Source organism: Rhea americana, unplaced genomic scaffold, assembly GCF_003343005.1.
Source record: "Rhea americana isolate MKP2758 unplaced genomic scaffold, rheAme1 scaffold_5, whole genome shotgun sequence".
Taxonomy (NCBI): Eukaryota; Metazoa; Chordata; class Aves; order Rheiformes; family Rheidae; genus Rhea; species Rhea americana.
Window position 1 is genome coordinate 3,042,317 of NW_028186645.1, and position 16,486 is coordinate 3,058,802.

The following is a 16,486-nucleotide window of genomic DNA, read 5'->3' on the forward strand; positions in this document are numbered from 1 at the left end:
GGTTCATAACAACAGTCATAAAGTGCCACTGTTGCTTTGTGTCATCTGCCCAKCAGACTGGGCACATGCTGGGTGTGGGTCTTCTCTGGCCCTGGGGAAGGTCTCGCGTGCTCAGATGGGAGGTAAGGCACCACCAGGAGCAGGATGGCAGAAAGGTTGTAGTTTGTACAGTGTTGGGCAAGGTGGCTTGTTACAGAGCTAGTGCTGGTCATCTGGTGTCACCTCCTAGGAAATCCCCTTCTTGCAGCCAGTGAGGAGCCCTGGCAGGTCATCTCCAGGCGAAGTTGTCCCTTTTGGGCCAAAAGAGGAGCCGGTCTCCTTTAAGAGCACCGTGTACRGTGGCAGAAGTGTGCTACAGACATGACAAGATGCAGAAGGGGAGGAAAGGGCTTTGAAGGAGGGGAAGGCGAAACGTTGGTTGAGAATCATGTCACGCTTCAGAGCTGCTCAGCACCGGCTCTTTGTTTCAGCCATTAACCCCTCCGCCACTGTGCGGCACACGGAGGCAGGGGAGCGAGGCCCGGGCTGCAGAGCAGGCAGGGATCCACAGTTAGATGCTCTGATTTGCCTTTGTAGGACTTGGAGTATTTTTGAGACTGATGGTCTCAAAAAAAGTGAAGCGCCTATGCAGAAAATACCCCGTCTGAGCACAGCAGGTTTCCTGCATCTCTTCTGCACCGATCCTGCCCTGGGGCTGGGGCAGGTTTTCAGGTCAGTGCGATGGTGTTAGAGCTGCACGTTTGGGGATTTTTCTCCTAGCACAAGAGAGCGGGAGAGTTTTTTGGTGCGATCTCCTTGGGCTGCCACTGAGTTCAGTGTGAAAGATATGCCATGAGATTTCTCTTTCTGAATGAATCAGCTTTCTGCATAAGCCAAGCAGGAGCTGGGCTGCTTCCTCTCGGTGCTGCTCGTGCTACGTTTGAGAAGAGGAGCCCGTGCTTCAGGGTTTTGGCTGGTTCCCTGCAAGGGTCAGTGCCATATTCCTCTCAGGCAAGACTGGCCTAGTGCATTTCATGCTGCTGTTTTTCCCTGCGTTCTTTCCAAACACTAACTCTAACTGTGCTCCTCTCCAGGCATGAAGCTATGCGAGATGTTGGTGCTAAACTGATGAATCTTGCTCATGTGCTCAGGGTCCGGCTAGCTGGGGTAAGACAGCATCTCCTGCCCAACAGCAGTTTGGTACTTGTTCTTACTCGTTTGTGGCACAAGTCAAGAAAAGGGGCAAGTTCAAGGCACGTGGATTAGGATCCCTTTGTGCCTGGGCTGGTTTCCCATTTTTTTGATGTCAGCAAATCTGAACCATCGTGTTTCCCGGTCTGTTAGTCAGGCCACTGCAGAAGCGGGCATCCCTGCTTACTCTAGCGGTGCCTGCAAGCACATCCGTGTGCCTGAGCATGATGTGCCGAGCGGGGAACGCCAAGGCTGGGTCCCTCACTGAGCTGGTCTTGCACAGGGTGTCACTTCAGAATGCTTTTCTGATGCTGCCACGCTCMTCCACATGCGATGCTCCTGATTTTGTTTGTTTAATATTAAATGCTGGGATTTATGGTCATGTATGCAAACCTTTCCCCATCCATGGGGTAAGTTGACTGCCTGTTGCACTTGTGGAGATAGCGGGGTGCTGTGACGGGCTGGGAGATGAGAGCTGCATTTGGGTAGCAGGGAAGAAGGAGAGAGGGATGAGCAGGGAGAAAGCAGCAGAGAAGCATCAGCCTGTGTGATGCTGTGACCCTGCCCTGTGGGGTTTTGTTCAGATGCTTTCTGAACGTTKTAACCAGAAGCCCAGTTCACAAAAGCAGAACAGGATGAGCCTCTCCGTTCTGCCCAGACTTCAGGAGCCTTAGCACCCAAGGCTGAAGTTTGCAGTTGAACTCGAGGCTTTTCCATGTTACTGCCTGGCTCTGCCAGCATCTTTCCACATGGCTGCRGGCATGTTACTGCTTCTTTCATGTCCCTCAACAGCTCCTAATTTATGGAGCAGCGCAGGCACCTATATTTATGTAAAACAGCTGGATGGGATATGATGAGTGCTAAGGAAAGGCTGTAGTATAATTCAAACATGGATAGACAGGCTACAAGCAAAACCACAGTGAAATAAATATACGTGCCTGGGAATTTTATTGTGAGTTGTCTGGCAGTGCCTGCCTATAATGTAATTTTCCTTGCTCTGTCTCAACAATAAAAACTTCACAGTATCTCATATGATTCCATTTAGCTTTAATGTTGTCTGAGGTATGCTATTAGAACATTGTGGCTTACTTAATCAGATTTGAATCCTAAATGTCTGCTTTTTTTGAAATCATAGACAAAAATTAATAGAAGGCAAAACGATGTGAAGTTCAGGAGCAACAATGCTTGCGTGCATGCTCCACTTTGGTCTGTAACACTCTCAGTGCCTGGGCTATGGCTGTTCCRTGAAGCAAAATCAGCATGGAAGTTTTCCTCTCAGTTTTGAAACTTAGCTGGTTCTTTTGCAGACTTCCTGCAGACCAGGAACAGCTGTCTTGGAGTTGAGGTAGGAGAGGATGTAATTAAAACACAGAATATGATTGAAGAGAAAGAGGTTTTTTAATCTCTTGACCAAAGTCTCATGTTTTTCAGTTCCCTGGCCGAATCAAGCAGATATTATTTATCACAATTCCAGTGCTGCTTTATTAAACTTCCAAATCAAAACCTTTAAAAAAACCAGACACTTCTGGTTGCCCAGTTAAGTTCTTTTCTTCTTGGAGGTGAAATTACATTTGGATTCTGAAGTATTCCCACTGTTATTAAGAACTATTCATATTTTTAAGCCTTATTTTGCCCCTCCAGATGTGTATCATTGCCAGGAGTTCCCAATGTGTATTGTTCAGTGAGTCTTACTAGTTTTGTTCCATTGAACATGTGGAAATGGAGCCTTGAGAACCGTGTTTCTTCCGCATCTGTGTTGGACCACATCCCACACAACTAGATAAAGCCAACAGGGACTCATTAGGCAATTTTGTCTTGTGCGATCCCAGCACCATCATACTTGGCTAAACAGTAGCAGGTGCTCTCAAGCAACTGCAGTTAAGGGCTCTGCTCTTTGGTTTTTTTGGTGTCAAATTAGAAAGGATCATTGCCAATACTGGTGGTGTTCAGATTTTCTTGTTTTGCACATACTGCTGCTTGACTGATCCTCTTTGGGCTCTGGGCACATGGAGTGCATTGAGGCTAGTTTTATTTGGTTTGTTTTCTGCTTCTGATTTGATGCCATCACCAGGTCAAGCATAATTCTTAGCAGATAGAGAACTGGAGGATTTACCTCCTTTGCGTAGCATAGCACTTTAATGGATGCTCTGACATAAGGGACTGCAGAGCTCCTCTCTCTTTTCTTAGTCTATTAATGATACAGCTGCACTGTGAACCCCCAAACAGACATCAGACTTGAATCCCAAGCCCTGCAGTTGAGGCTCCTGTGAGAGGTTTCTGAGAGGGGGTCTTGGTTTGAGTGGCAATAGAGGAGCATCCTGTGGAGCTCTTCAGGGAACTGCTGCATGTCTTTGAGGCTCAAACAGAATTGGGGAAGGGAGTTCAATAGGTGATTCATTACTTTATGCAGAGAGAAAGCAGGAGAGGTGGAGGAATAGCTCTCATCTTGGTTCTCTCACTGGAACAGGTGCTGGGTACTTAGGATTTGCCACCCATGAGGCACCTGGATGAGGCTCATGAGCCTCTCTGGGCTTTGCAGTGTCCTGACAGGAGAAATAGGACTGTTCTTTCCAGGGGCAATCTCATAGAGATCCAGGCTACAACAGTCTCTGAAGCTCTGAACTGCCACAGTTGTTTACAGAGCAGCAAAAGCACCCACTTAGGAAATGTCAGATGGGTCACATGCAACTTAACATCTGGATTGCATGTAGTTCTCACATCTGGCAATGAGGCCATTCACTTCCTAAAGATGTGTCTCAGGAAAAGGGCATCTTGCTCCTCCTGGCCTCAGAGGTGGGGTACTCAGCAAACATCATGCATTGTGCACTTTCTCCAAGGCCTCAGGAACTCTGTGATGCATCAGATATTAACTGAGAGCCGTCTGGTCTTAGGCTAATACTCTCACCACTGGACAGTCCTTTCTTCTGGTAGCATAACTGGTTATGGATGAAACAGAAAGAGGCATGCAATCACCTAGGTGATCATTTGATGCCACATCATAAAATGTACATTCATTTTCTTCCTAAATTACAAATTCATTGTATAACTGTTGAATTAAATGTGCTAACTTCTAGTTTCAGCTCTGCTGCTGTAAATTTGAAGCAACTCCAAAGATACTCAGGGCCAAAAAGAATAAGAAGCTTTGCATTTGAAATGACTCAGCTTCTCATTAGTTGCTTCAACTTCAGCAGAAGTAAGCTAGAAAAGCAATCAAGATTGTATTTCTCAACAGCTTTATTATAAATATGTCATCCTTTTTGATGACTTCTGAACTATCTGTTATCACCATGCATTTATATAATTATGTGGCACTTCAGGCACATGTCTGAGGATGGAGAATGAACCATCTCTGAGCTACTGAATGCTATGAAAACCTCCCAAGTGGAAAAGTCAGACATCTGCCTAATGCAGAGAGTGCATGTTTGACCAAACCAGACACGGAGAAGAAAGTCAATGATACATGTCCCACAACACACACTGCATTGCTTTTTGTTTAAATGCAGAATTTCTGTTTGTTAGGATGTAACTAGATTAACCTCATTATTATTATCCGGCAGGCTGCTGAGTCAGTCATGTTCCCATGGCTATGAAAAGGTCAGCTATAAGGAATAGGAAGGGCATAGATTTCTACAGTCTACAGTGATGGAGGTCGTCAGAATAGATGAGATACAGTGCTGGGGTGCAACCATAGAAGTTCTTGACCCAAATTTTCCAAATATGTCTATTTTAGGCATGAAGAATCTCCTCCTCCTGTGTGATTTCAGCTACCTGAACACCGACTTCCAGAGATTTCCCTCTCCCTCCTGACCTCTTCCTAATGTCCTATCTCTGTTTTCGCTCCTCTGTGTTTCATCTCACTTATTTTGCTGCTGGGCAGTATGCACATCCTCTTTTTTCTTCCTATTTCCTCCCTGCTCTCTCACTGTTGGCAGTTTTCCAGTTGAGAAATCTTGACCTTATCTCCAATTCCTTCCATTTCCTCCCCTTCAGCTAACACTGTCGGTGAACTCTGCCCATTTTCCTCTACTCCATCCTCCAAAGCTGACCATGCATCCTGCTGACTATATTGTCATTTTTTCCTCTTGAGTATTACAGACTCCTTTTGTCTGACCTCCTTCTTGTTTGCCTCAGCCCAAGAAGCGGATGAGTTTGGCTAAAGCATTTTTGCAAACTGCACCGAAATCAGGGAGAATTAAGCACCTAAATCCTTTACAAAACACTGACCCTTTTTTTGTGTCTGGAGACTTCTCTAAGGAGGCAACTATACAATAAAACTGTAAGTGTGATGATAAATATTTAGGCATCCTTAGCAGTGTAGAGTACTGCTTTTTCCCTATCAGCATGTGGATATTTTTACCTGATGCAGAAACTAGGGATATGGATGAGATCCTGGTCTGCTTCTCTGCTTTCTTCATGTGTGTGTTTGGTCTTCTGTACGAATGATGTCAGGTTTCTTTCAGGGTGTTGGGGGTCTCTGTGGCTGGCAGCCGGGAGGGCTGGCAATGTGGTCATTCTGTGCACTTTCCTTGAGGAATCTGTTACATAGTTATCTGCCATCGGGGAGGATTATTCTCAGCAACTTGGACAGGGTTGCAGTTTGCTGGGGGGTTTTTTGGCTTCTAGCCTAAGAATCAAGGATCATGTGTGTTTTAGAAATGAATCATCTGGTTTTGAGGCTCTGATAGTTTGAGACTACCCCATTTTTTGTTGCATTCCCATTCTTTAACGTTACTTTTGTCTTCTTGAGTCAAATCTCTACCTCTATTCAAGTAGAGCTCAGCTGATTTCCTTTGCCACAGATCAGTCACTTCTTCAAGCAGGAAACTGCCACTTGGAGCATTTTTTGTGTGATACAATATACACTGTGTATTACTCTGCTTGCACTTGTACAAGTAAYGACCAGTCTTTTTGTTGTGTCAATCATCCATTAAGTATGATCAAATTCTTTGGAAAATATTTCTCTCTAATCTTTCTGGTTTCATAGGTATTTTGTAATAACTTTATGAGATGGCTATCATCATGTAAATGCTTAGTTGCTCATTAGTGATTTCACTTTTATGAGGAGAAGCTATTGCTGCCTGACATTCCCAAAACTATAATCTACTCCAGGCTGGTCAGAAAAACATATTTAAAATGTTGTCAGCTGCAGGATCCAGCAGGATTCCTCTTATTTTGTCAATTTACTCTTAACTCAGAAGAAATATTAGACATTCAACCTTTGCTTGGTATTCTTGTGTTTCTTCTAGTGAGGCCTGTGGGGGAAGATCTGTATCAAGCATGGTTTTATGGCCAGAAAATCCCAAATGTTCTTCTTTCAATTGTCCTGATCTTGATCATTCATGGAGAGAAGACAATTTTCATGCTAAAGCCAAAGGAGCTATGCATGTATTGCTGTCTTTGACCTCTGTGGAAGACTGCTTCTGCAAGGCATTGCATTTACCAGCTCTGTGAGAAATTTGCAACCAATTGTGCAGTCTTAGACGAGGTAGATCCAGTCTCTGGTGCTCTTTCCCCCAGCCTCTGCCTGTACTATGTTACATTAAAGGACTTGATAGCTGAGGGCATGTCCTCCAGGTAGCCATACAGTTTTCACAGCCAGGGCAGGAACGCACAATTTTTTTTTTCACCAGCAGCCCCAGGTGCATGCACAGCCTGTGAGTGTCACTTGGTCTCTAAGCTTTGGCAGTCTGTTAAATCTCTTTAGAGATCTATTGTGGAATTACTAATTCTAATTTTGTTTGTCCTGGTATGCCTGCCCTTAAAAGAAAATTGTTTCACGTGTATTTCATATGACCAGCTGGTCATATTTCATATGACCAGCAACGTCATATGACCATATGACGTGTATTTCATATGACCAGCAACTCAGTTGAACAGGGACCAGCTCGCATGACATCTGATCTTGGGTCTTCTCCTGCAGCAGGGTATGTCCCTGTTGGCCAGAAACCAGAGGCTGTTGTACATGCTATGAAGGTAAGGTTGGTGGGAAGCTATTACGAGTAAATGGCTGTTGGTCATTATATAGGTTAAGTACGGACCAGTGGTTTAGACATGAAAGACTCCATGTCTTTCACGCTGTTTTTGTCCTTGGCCTAATGGATTGGCCCATCCTTTTCTTTACTGTTCACACATGAACACTTTATTTTTACTAATTAAAAAGCCCCCCAAATCTAAAACATTTGGAAAGTTAAGAAGTGGCAAAGTGTTCCTCCTTTGGTCCTTCTTTCTCACATGGCTAATTTACTTGCCTTGGCTTAGAAGGCAGAGTGAGAGGACGAGGCTTAAAATGTTGTGTTTTGAAATGTGGAAAAGACGATAATGAAGTGGCCCACGCACTGTATGTGAAAGCATTCCTTTAATGGTGCTACATACCACTCTGCCATCCTAATTTACTTTCACAAGCCCCCAGTATAATCATTCTTTGTGTTTCCTAAAGGCCATGAAAACTAAATATGAGTTTGGTCAATGGATTCATTGTTGATTTCTTCCACTGCTACAGTGCAAATGCACAAATATTAGGAACAGGCAGGGCACATCTCTCCGAGCAAAGAGACTGTGTCTCACATAATCCAAGACAGAGGTCTTTAAAAAAGGAAAGTCTTATCAAAAGTGCTTACAAGGCTGTTTGGAGAATAGGAATCTGTTGTAAAATTTAACTTCTGTATCTTTCCTGATGGGATTCTCCCCGCAGGAGAACTGGCCAGCATTTTGGAAACTACTCCAGCCAATACTCGTTTTGGACATCTGTTTCTTTTAAGGTTGCCTTCAAAATTTTCTCTGTAGTTGAAGATTAGTACTTGATCACCATGTGAAAATGTTGCCAAAAAATCTGTAATGTTATGCCAACTGTTTCTTTCATGTTTGCAACTTCTTAGAAATGACCAGCTTATGCTGGAAAATCATCTATTTGCATTGTGCCCTTGGCTAGAAGGATGAGAACTGTTTGATCCTGTCTTTGTAAAAGGTTATCCTAAATGACCAAAAAGGTTTCTTGAACTGATTTAGCTTTAAACCAAGTTGATCTTCTGCCTCAGTATACCTCAACTGAATGATGCTAGGCTTAAATGGAATTAAAACGAAATGGCTTCTGAGGAAGAGGTCATGTCTTTTGTCTCTGCAAGTGGCTGAAGGATATAGAATTTGAGAGCAGCTAGTGCTTGCATTTTCTGGATATTTTCTTCCTCTTTCTTAGATCTCTCAAAGGGAATTAAATCATGTGTACTCTCCTTATTCCAACAGGGACCAGCTCGCATGACATCTGATCTTGGGTCTTCTCCTGCAGCAGGGTATGTCCCTGTTGGCCAGAAACCAGAGGCTGTTGTACATGCTATGAAGGTAAGGACACCCAGACTGCATTGCAACAAGCACAGAAGTGTCATAACTGGACATTTTCTGTTCTCATGAAATCATGACAATTAGAAATAGAAAATTAGTACTCAGGCAGATTACTGGTTACCAGGATTTATATCATGATGAATAATGATTGCTTCAAATGGCAGGAGTTAACCAAGATGCTGAACTGTGCAGATGACTGATTTTTGGGTGGGAGACCTTCAGCAAAAACTCTTGATGCTGGAGGTGTTGGATACCCTTTCTATTTATCATTCCCTGTTTGCTGAGATAAAGAAGAAAACTGCACTGAAGAAACAGAAGTTTTGAAGTCCTAGTGACCATCCATTAGCAGGAAAAATATAATAGTTTGGTGTTACATATTTTAACAGCTAAGCAAGTTATTTTGGGGTATCTAAAAGACACAGCAATGCAAATGCTTCCCAGGACATCTTAAAGAGGGCTAGAAAATCTCTAAATAAATTAGGTTTTGGTTGGAATATACTGATTTGCACATTTCCATTGATTTGTTGAACTTGAGAAGTTTTGTACAAGTTTAAAAAGCTTTTACAAAATCAAAGCAACATTCCCAGGGTCTCAGATCTCCAGGGCTGAAAGCTGGAGAAAAGGTTCAGCTGTGGGATTGATTCACCAGCACTAGCTTAGGCTGTGCTACAAGAAAGTAGTGCTAACAAAGCACTTTACTTTGCATGTTTCCACATCTGACCTCTAAATGGCACAAAGTTTGGCTCCAAGACAGACATGTGAGGTGGTACTGGTAAAGCCAAGACCTTAGGAGAAGTCAGGAGAAGCAGGAGTGCAGCTGGCAAGAATATTAGTTCCACTGAGCAGTGGCAAGATCCTCAGAGGATATTAAGTTTGAGAAACACCATGTGTATTTCTGAAGTAGTTAATCTATGTATTTATGGTGTGTAAGGAATTATGAAAGGAAAGAAAGTTTGGTTTGATTTGGATCAAACTTGAATTCAAATGATAAAAGTTCCTTCAAAACAGAAATCTTGAGGTTTTCAGCTCGTTTGAGGTTTTATATACCCAGATCATACAACTTTGTGCATCTCAAGAGCTAGGTTTCCAGCATCAACAAGGATTAAAAAGTATTTTTAATAGAATTTTTAGTACATCCCAAAGGAACCTTGACCAAACAAGCAACAGTTCAATTGCCTACATATATTTTTCCAGTATTTTCTGGATAAGTTTCTTCTCTGCTTGCCCTGAATGGTTCTGTGTGAGCTGAAAGTTTTTGTGCTCCATCCTGCACTATGCTGTTATTTCATCTGTTGGTAAAAATATTCCTGTACATAAGTGTATCTGTTACGCTGTGATGCCATCCATAACATTGCAGAACCATATGATATCTTCACTTTTCTGCACTTGTACCAGGTTTCCTTTTCTCTGGTCACTGGTCCCGTTTCCCTTGCATTTACTGTAATCATGCAAGCCACCAATGCCTTCGAGATTACTACTATTATTTTGAAGTGCACAAGGCTTTTTCTTCCGTAACTGTGGCATTCTGTCCTTTCTGCTCCCCCCGCTTCTTGTGGCACATAAAAAATGTAGTTTTTGGTCTCCGGCCACAGATCTTAAACTAGATGGAAGATAACTTTTTTTTTTTGGTTGTTGTTTTTTTTTCTTTTTTTGGCCTATGGCATGCATATGGAGTAGGTCTTACCTGTACTTAGAGGAACTGGACATCATTTTCAGTGCCAGCTGCAGCATGAGGGGAATTGGAAGCAGCTACCAGGTTAGACCACTCACAGCCTATATGATACAGCACCTGGCCTTCCCTTGGGGAAGAGAAGAGAGTGGCCTACAAATGAGACTCTGTGCTTTGGATAGATGACATGTAATATTAGAAAAAAGCTGTAGCAGGCTAGCTCCTTGTTAGGAAAGGCAGAGACAGATGCAAGTTTGCAAGCCTCTGAGCAGCTTGTGTTCTGGGCTGTTCAGATGCAAGTCCAGAAGCTTTATGGGCACAGCGTCACAGCTGTGTGCCCAAGCAAAGGCAACTGAGGCGCTCTGCTTATTTAGGGGTCCAGCACTGCGCACAGATCTGGACGATTTTCAGGAGAGAGCTGGTGTATGTCTGAGTAGCTACGAGAGCTGGATTACTTACCTCTGTCTGTGCCCATCTGTGAGGGTGTCCCCTATGCTTTTTGCTGCAGCTGAATGCCTCGTGGCTGAAGGGCCGCTTTTGATTTAGTCAAAGTTCTTTCTTGAGAATGTTTACAGATTTTTTCTTCTGAAATAGTTTTTGTTTATTCACACCTAATAAATAAGGAGCAAGATGACAGGTTGGCACTCCTAACAACTGTTCTCGCTAACAAGAATAAAAGGTACATATGCTACATCTCAGTAGCTCACTGAACATCAAAGCACTTTTCTTAGGAGCTGAACAAACCTGCTAAAGACAGGGGGAGATAGGGAGGAGGCAAATGTAAGGAAACAACTTTTAGCCCACAATCCAATTCCCCAGGAGTGACATCTCTCTGATTTGCACAGAACCATCAAGTGGATATTCAGTCACTTTCATGGGTGTTGAGAAGGCAGGATTTGGTCCACAGGGAAAAGGCTGAGTGGGGTGTCCAGTCTGTTCCTCTGCCAACGTAGGACTGTTCATTGTGTTGTGTTCCCCAATGCTTTGTCCAGCTGGCTTACCAAATACTGTCTATGAGGCTTGTATMCTTAGGAGAGCACTCCTTAATCTCAGTACTTCCTGTTACAGAGATGCTTGCCCCATACCCAGTACTGCCCTTAGTTTTATCGCAGTGATCCAGACTGTTGAGAGTTTGTTGTTTTTATAATGCACTGAGGGTAGCTCAGTGGTCATGCGGGGCCAGTAGTGTAAGTCAGAAAGGAGGTGGATGTAGTGGATTGGGTAACTGAGGTGAAGCTGTCTTGGTCACAGGCTCAATTCAGTGATGAAAGAGAACTAAATATACCTGAGGTGTTCTTCACAGTTTACATACCAACATGGAGAAAGCAAGATGAGGCAGCATGTGCATCTGCAGCTAGGCACAGCATGTTCACAGTTACTTGTTTAACATAGAAATTATCTCAAAAAAGGTAAGGCTGTGGAGCCCTTTTGCAGAAAAGCAGAAGGAGCAGTTGATAATGGTTATGCATCTGTCCTTCCCAGGGCCATGCTGCATGACCTGACAGGAGCTTGGGAATTGCCACAGGCATAGGATGGACCAGCCTGAGCTGAAGTTTCATCCAGGGAGACAACATAGCACTGACAGATCATCAAAGGGCCAAATGTCAGGACAGCTTTAGGTGTTCTGTCAGTGAAAATTAATGAAAAGCAAGAAGAGGATGACATTAGCCTCTTGGAGCCTAGGATACACTTGTCCATTTTCTATAAGTTTCTCGGTTGGTACATGCCAGAAGTCACAAGGAAGCCTGTTTCTGACCTTAGATGCAAATTGAACATACAGTCTGTGAATTGCAGTTAGTGTCTTTAGTAGCTGAGGAGACACCTGGCAGGATCTGCAAATGAATGGGGCTGGGTCAGCAGTAACAGATCCTCCTCCTCAGGAAGTGATTTTGCTCTTCAGGATTTGTTTTCTTCCAGCACAGCTTTCTGGGATTAGATCTCTTGAGTTTTACCCTCCTGATTCCCCTTTTCTCTGTCCAAGATGCTAACACATCTTTACAAGGTATCTATCCAGAAATGGGCTTTGACCTGTGGAGAGGGATGGTTTCCAGGGTTAACGAGTCCCACATCATTCAGAAATGATATACAACCATAACTTCTGACTTAGCAGCTTTTGGCTCTGGCTGTGCTCTGTTCGCACCATTAAAAGACATTTCCATTAAAAGAAATGGGCTGCATCACCCCTTCACACCTCATGGACTAGTGAATGCAATTTTACTTTAAGTGGAAGTCAGAGAAAAACAGTTTATTTTTCTCCTCTGAGACTCTTGTGCCTACAAGATTGATGGCTGATGGAAGCAGAAGCTGGAGCTGATGTGATCTTTAACTAATCTAAACCACAGTTGTCCTTGACACTTGCCCTGTAGACAAAGCCAGTGCTTAGCTGCTCGACAGACATTCCTGGCACACTGTGCTGATGTCTGACTGTGCAGGCGATTGCTCTTGCCGCTAAGCATTGGAGGCATATACTGACTCCAGACAAGTAAGTTCGATGTGCAAGTCCAGCTGGATCAATAATTAATTCCCTCCTCTTTTGCAAAAAATAGATGTTCTCTTTGTTAGTTCCTACATGTTTTTTGCATCTCTCTTGTCCTTCCTCTTCCCATAAAAAGGATGGGGATGTTCTTATTTGTATAAAGATTGGTCCCAGATATGTTGGTTAAAGTAGCCGGTGCATTTGAGAAGTAGGTTAAGAGCCCTAGGAGAATGACCTATTTTTTAAGTTAAGCAGTCAGAATACAGCAAGACTGCCATGCTGAAGCAGACCAACAGATAATCAAGTCTAGTATCCCGTTTCTTAGAGCAGTCAATGCTGTATGCCTCAGCAAAGAGTGAAACCCATCCCTGCATCCAGGTCTGTAGTTCCTTAGTAGATACGCAAATATCTATGTATGCAAATATACCTGCTGTAGAGTGCTTTATGTTTGCGGATATATCTGACACATGGTGAATAAGACATGATGCACTATTTGATGGCGTTGGATGATTTCAGGATCTTTCAGCCTTTACACTGAGATGATCACATTTTTCATCAGTGCCAAAGCCCTGGGTGAATTATGTAGGTCAGTGCAAATGTACCAGTGCAGTCTTGATGCAGTCTTACTGTGATATGACTGCTTCATGCAACATACTTGTCTAGAGAAGCTATTTGAATGTATGAGAAGACTTTTGGAAAGTGCATGAGGGGATATTTCTGTGGATGAGCATGTTTCCACCTGGAAATGAAGGCTGCCTTTACCACAGCATTTTAAACCACCTCTCAGTCAGCTTCAACCTCTTTCATCGAAGGACCACCCAATCACTTTTAGAAAATACGCACAGTACCTCCCATGGGTGCTGTTCTGCAGTGGCCCAGCTGGGAGCTACCTGTTGCTCTGGCTGTGCTGGCAGCCAGGGCTGGCGTCCAGCTGAGCCTGCTGCAAGTGTTGGTGTGAAGGTGCCAGGTGCTGGGAAGCATGGGGGTGTGCACAACAGCTGTACAACACTGTTGGTGCATATTACTGTTGAAACAGTTGTTTCCTGAGCCATATGCGGTTTTCTTGTCTGCCATTTATGGCCTGGGGATCACAGCTTGGGGAATACATCCCTAAATGTTATCTGGAAAAAAAAAGAAAAAAAAAGTTAAAAATCAAAAATTTTCCTTAGAAGAAAAGAAACAACACTATTTCCAACCATTGTCAACTCAAAATCTAGTTTGGAGAAGTAGGTGATAGGCAGGATGCTTCCCGTATTTTTTGCTGAGTGTTCTGGGATTATTTCACAGCAGATTTGCTCGTCTTCCTAATGCAAGCCTGTAAATATGTCCCCAGCCCCCAGCCATGTGGAGTATGTGAGCTCCATGTGCATTAGCACTGGACTTCTCAGACCTGAGATTTCAATGCTGGAGCCATAACTGCTTTGTTCCTGCAAGGAAACCTGGTTAAAGCCATTCTGGTAGCCTCCCATGCTGTGAAATGCCCAGTAAGCTGGTGTGACCTCCCAAACTTGAGAGCAGAGCTGAGCTTTCTTGCATGCTTTGGCTGCTGTAAACTGTGTTGACTTTTAATGCCTGGAGAACTGTAAATCCAGGCTTGTTACACATGAACTGTCTGGATCAACCAAGGGAACCCAGCAAAGCCTACTGAGCTTGTTTCTAGTGCTGGCTCCCATGGGCTCCTGGTGAAACAGCTGAGCCTGATGATCCTGGTAGCTGCCTATCAAAAACTCTGTGGAGAGCTCAAACTCTGCCCTTCCCCCTTGCCCAACTCTTGCAGTCCCATTTCTGTGCCTTTACAGTCACATTTCCTGTTTTTGCAGTGCTTTCCTCCTGCTATTGTTGTGGAAAAACTGCATAGTCCCAAACGGGACATAAAGGAAAGCTAGAACTTCACTCTTCAAAACTTCATGTGGGTACGGTGCTGCAGGCATCTATGTGGTTCCATTGTATGTCATATGTGGCCAGTCCTGAGAGAAAAGATAATAAAATAGAATTTTGCGTGTAGAACAAAACAGGCTTGGTCCAAAGATGTCAGTAGGGATATGCAGAATTTCATCCACATTTGTACCAGTTGATCCCATTTAACAGCTGGTAAATTTTAGGGGTCTGTGTGGCTACACTTGTATATTGGCCCCTTATATTTACAGGACTGGGGCTCCATGGGAAGAAGCATGGCAGAACTTCCCCTATGCTAGGGACAGTGATTGTAACCAGGCTGGTTTCCATCACAGGGTCTGACACCCCATTTGGGGCTCTGCTTTGGTGGCTAGGGCAGCGAAGCACCTCACAGCGCACTGTTAAGGGCACTGCCCTGTGCTGTGCAAACAGTGCTGTCTAGCAGATTAAAGCTTGGAGAGTCAAGGTGATTGTGTCCATTTTAAGAGAGCATCTATAGCACAAAGCGACTGTGACCATGCTTCACCAAAGCATGCAGGTTGTTGGGAAAGGAGCTTTCAGAGGACTGCAGTCAGTGCTCAGGAGCCTGGGGTGCAACAATATTACTCAATCCCCCACCTCCTGCCCAGCCTGGCTGATCCAGCCCTGAAAGGCAGTCGGCAGGAGCAGGGAATCACTCTGGGCTCACTGGGTGCTGGCCTCTGTGATGACAGCCCCTCTCTCTCTCAGTCCTCATGGGTGTTGGAGAGGTTCCTCTGAGAAGCTAAAGAGGTTGAAAGCAGTTTTCAAGCAAAGGTGAGTGAAATTGTCTCTTTAAGATCTCAAAGTTCATGGCTGATCAGAGCCATGCAAATGGTGCCATGGTGCCCTGCTCTTCTGGTGCTAGTCACACCATGCAGGTGGTGGAGAGAGACATGTCCTTGCAGGAGAAGGGTGGGAGGATGAAGGGGCCAAACTTGGTTTCACATTTAGCTTTGTGAGGCTCTAAAGCTCAAGGCTTTAAGAATCCTGCCAATTTAAATACTGGTTAATGACATTGTTGAGGACACTGTTAACTGTTTGAGGAGCATAATGCTTTTGTAATATTGTTTGTCTGTAGGTCCTTGAGGTCCATGAAAATTTGGACAGGCAAATGCAAGATAACTATGAAGAAGACCTGAGTGAAAAGGAGAAAGCGATTGTTCGTGAAATGTGCAATGTAATCATTTCTCTCAATAATTTTAGTGGTTCTTGTTGTGTTCTTTTGTTATAAGTACTGAGGAGCACTGTTCTGCATGTAAGCATTTGACATGAAATCCGCAGGGGAAATCCAGAAAGGAGGGAAGAGTCAAGGCTCTGCTGACTACTGATTTGGGTATCAGCAACCTGACTGCCTTGTTCACTGCATGGAGCAGCCTCTGCTCAGCAGATCCTTCCCAGGGTGCTGCCTTAGCAGGTGCAGACAGAACGGTGGACTAGTCTTGGGCACTGGTAACTCTGCAAAAGGCTCTGCCAGGGTGGGACTTCAGGGAAGACTCCTGTTTGTGGCAGAATCTGATTGCCTTTAGGGACTCAGTTTGGGCTGAGAGCAGCAATTTGTCTGCTGTGTTTTAAGTCTAAGAGCTTGAACAGGTTTGAGCCTAAGCCTTAAACTGATGTCAGAGGGAGAAGCTTCCTCGTTGAAGCCATTCAACAGGATTGTGCGTGTGGTTCCTTTAGTACCACAAACTTGTTTAGCAACCGCATTGTAAACTGAGCTTGCCACATACCATACACTGAGCATTTGTCCTGAAACTCTACTCTGCAGTGTTTGCTTGCTGTGCCGCTACCTCCAATTTCAATCCTACCCTACTAATAAGAGAAATACCTTGGCTGCGTATTGGATCTGAGCAAAGAATTTTGGACTTCTGCTAGAACATTGCTCAAACTGAGCATCATGTGCACTTGGAGATTTGCTATTT

At 44.0% G+C, this 16,486-nt stretch overlaps 1 protein-coding gene across 3 annotated transcripts in view; it reads left to right on the top strand.

The window, feature by feature from the left end:
- The window catches only part of CCDC85C (coiled-coil domain containing 85C), a 116,918-nt gene that overhangs the window by 95,605 nt on the left and 4,827 nt on the right, over window positions 1-16,486 (top strand). The window contains exons 4-5 of one of the 3 annotated variants that reach the window (XM_085317468.1): window positions 7,048-7,143; window positions 15,646-15,744. In XM_085317468.1, coding sequence (XP_085173594.1) covers window positions 7,048-7,143; window positions 15,646-15,744 — 195 coding nt within the window. Of the gene's footprint in view, window positions 1-7,047; window positions 7,144-8,409; window positions 8,506-15,645; window positions 15,745-16,486 lie in introns of all 3 variants that reach the window. The other 2 variants (XM_085317466.1, XM_085317467.1) reach the window with 2 other exon arrangements.